Source organism: Onychostruthus taczanowskii, unplaced genomic scaffold (genome assembly GCF_017590055.1).
Source record: "Onychostruthus taczanowskii isolate IOZ18803 unplaced genomic scaffold, ASM1759005v1 scaffold198, whole genome shotgun sequence".
NCBI lineage: Eukaryota > Metazoa > Chordata > Aves > Passeriformes > Passeridae > Onychostruthus > Onychostruthus taczanowskii.
The window spans coordinates 28,177-30,874 of record NW_024499217.1 but is presented as its reverse complement, the minus strand read 5'-3'; the positions used below and the strand labels follow the sequence as shown (position 1 = coordinate 30,874).

Below are 2,698 nucleotides of genomic sequence, written 5' to 3'. Positions count from 1 at the left end.
CCCCCGCCCCCCCCCCCCCGCGTCCCCAGCCGGTGCCAGCCCCTGCTGTGCCCGCAGGAGATCCGGCAGCGGGACGAAGCCGAGTGCCGGGCGGTGGAGGAGGCCGGCAGAGGGGGGGACACGCCGTACCTGCCCGGAATGTTCGCCTTCTCCCGGGGTCTGCCAGCCTAGGTGGGTACGGGGCGCCCCCGGGGACCCCGCGGGACGGGGACGGGGGGGGGGACACGGGCATCCCATCACAGCCCCCCTCCGTGTCCCCCTTCCAGGCACCGCGGCACCGACGGACGCGGCCACGGCGGTCCCGGCCTGCCCCGCTTGTCACCCCCCAGCCCCGTGGGACCAAGGAGGGTCCCCGATGTGTCCCCCCCTCCCGCCTGTCCCCGCTCCGCAGTAAACCCAGCGCTGGCTCCGCTCTCACGGCTCTTATTCCCAGCTGGCACCGCCCCTGTCGCCCCCCCGTTGTCCCCAGGGGTGGGTGGGCAGTGGGCTGCACGTCACCACTGCCTTTGTCACCTCTTGTCCCCAGGGGTGAAAGACAGGGACCTGAAGGGTGTGGGCTGAGCAACGGGAGCCCCTGAGGCCGCAGGACAGAGGGACACTGGAGGGTGGGACATGTTTAATGCGCAGTGCCACCACTGTCCCCGAGGGTCCCACAGCCGAGGCTGGGCTCCCCACGGCTCCCCTGGTGCTCCCTGGGGATGCTGTGCTGGGTGGGGGGGCTCTGGGGGTACCCCAGCTCCAGTGGGGGGGTCCCCCAGGGGAAGGAGACAGGCTTGTGGTGGCTCTGGGGGTCTCACGGTGGCAGGGTGGGCTCTGGGGCTTTCCTGGATCCATTTCTGGGCTCTGGGGGGTCTCACGGTGGCAGGGTGGGCTCTGGGGCTTTCCTGGATCCATTTCTGGGCTCTGGGGGTCTCACGGTGGCAGCGTGGGCTCTGGGGCTTTCCTGGATCCATTTCTGGGCTCTGGGGGTCTCACGGTGACAGCGTGGGCTCTGGGGGTCTCACGGTGGCAGGGTGGGCTCTGGGGCTTTCCTGGATCCATTTCTGGGCTCTGGGGGTCTCACGGTGACAGCGTGGGCTCTGGGGCTTTCCTGGATCCATTTCTGGGCTCCCACAGCTAAGGAAATGAAGTTGGGCAGGGGTGGCACTGAGGGGCTCCTAGACCTGGTTTTGGGGTCTCACAGTTCGGAAGATGAAGCAGCTGGACTCATGATGGCTCTGGGGCTATCCCAGCCCTGGTTTTGGGGTCTCAGCTCAGGCTGTTGTGGCTCTGGGTGTTCTCCTGGCCCAGTTTTTGGGGTCCTGTGGCTCCGATGAGGGTGGCTTTGGGCTGTGGTGGCTTTGGGGTTCTCCGGTCCCATCTCCGGGGTGCCCCGGCTCAGACGATGCAGGCCGTGGGGCCGTGCCGGTTCCCCGCGGCGCTCAGAATCCGAAGTCGCCGTGCTGCCGGCGGCCGAGCGCGCGCCGGGCCTGCGCGATGGAGTCGTCGGCGCGGGCACAGGCGGAACAGCTCGCTGCCGCGGCCCGCCACGCGCTGCCCGTCGATGGCCTTGAGGCCGGGCAGCATGGCGGCCAGCGCGGCGCGGTAGGCCGGCGCGGCGGCGCACAGCGGGTTGCCCAGGTTGCCCAGCGGGTCCCGCAGGCGCAGGCTCTCCAGGTGCCGCAGGCCCCGCAGGCAGCGCAGCTGGCGCAGGCTGCGCAGCCGGTTGCCAGCCAGGTTGAGCCGGCGCAGGCTGCCGCAGCCCCGCAGCGGCTCCACGCTGGCCACGCGGTTGGCGGCCAGGTTGAGCACGGCCAGGGCGCGCAGCGTGGCCAGCGGCGCCAGCCCCGCGATGGCGTTGCCGGACAGGTCCAGCCACTCCAGGTTGGAGCAGTCGGCCAGGCAGCCCAGGTGGGCGATGCCGCGGCCGTGCAGCCGCAGCAGCAGGATGGACTCCAGCGAGAACTCGCCCGTCGTGGCCTTCAGCAGCGCCGGCGTCACCCGCACCCCGGAGCCGTCGTCCTCCTCCTCTTCCTCCTCCTCCTCCTCCTCTTCCTCCTCCTCTGAGGGCTCCGACACCTCCGGCTCCGGCGCCTCCTCCCCGCGCCCCTCCATCCCTGCGGGGAGGTCCTGGGGGGACAGCGGGGCTGCGGTGGCGCCGGGGACCCCCCGGCTGGTCTGTGGGGTGCCCCGAGGCGTGGGGACACGCGTGGTGTGCGAGTGGGGCACAGGGACACACATGGGGCACGTCTGGGGGAACAGGGGACGTGTGCCGGGGGGTGTGGGACACGTCTGGGGGTGTCACCTCGTCCTCCCCACGCCCCTCCATCCCCGTGGGAAAGGGGCTGCGGGCGGCACTGGGGAACGGCTCAGGAAGGACACTGGGCTGGCTATGGGGTGTCCTGGGGTGGGGGGTCACGTGTGGGACGCATCTGTGCAGGAACTGGGGTGCAGAGACACATGTGGGAAACATCTGGGGGTGCCTTGGGGATGTGGGGACACGTGGAGGGCCCAAAGGCCATTGGTGTGCTCGGGGGGCACACGGGGGTCATATATGGGGGGAACCTGGCACACAGGGACAGGTCCAGAGCCCATGGGGAGACCCCCACCGGCCCTCACCCCAACACCCCCCAGACCCACCGTGTTCCCTCCCCCGGTGCCCCCAGGCCCCCCCATCGGTGCCCCCGCTGCACCCCCAGAGCTCCCGGACCCAGCCCCC

General features: G+C 71.0%; 2 protein-coding genes across 2 annotated transcripts in view; one reads left to right on the top strand and one right to left on the bottom strand.

Annotated features, from left to right (window-relative positions):
• Positions 1-426, top strand: part of RARRES2 (retinoic acid receptor responder 2) — a 3,473-nt gene extending 3,047 nt beyond the window's left edge. The window contains exons 4-5 of the mRNA XM_041402396.1: positions 58-171; positions 267-426. Coding sequence (XP_041258330.1) covers positions 58-171 — 114 coding nt within the window. The 3' untranslated portion in view covers positions 267-426. The remainder of the gene's footprint in view (positions 1-57; positions 172-266) is intronic.
• A 185-nt stretch (positions 427-611) lies between these two features.
• LRRC61 (leucine rich repeat containing 61) lies at positions 612-2,681 on the bottom strand. The gene is given in 5 exon segments (XM_041402392.1): positions 612-1,494; positions 1,496-2,199; positions 2,202-2,239; positions 2,242-2,381; positions 2,440-2,681. Coding segments are annotated over 5 exon segments (1,047 nt in total). The 5' UTR covers positions 2,532-2,681; the 3' UTR covers positions 612-1,421.
• Between the last annotated feature and the right edge of the window lie 17 nt (positions 2,682-2,698).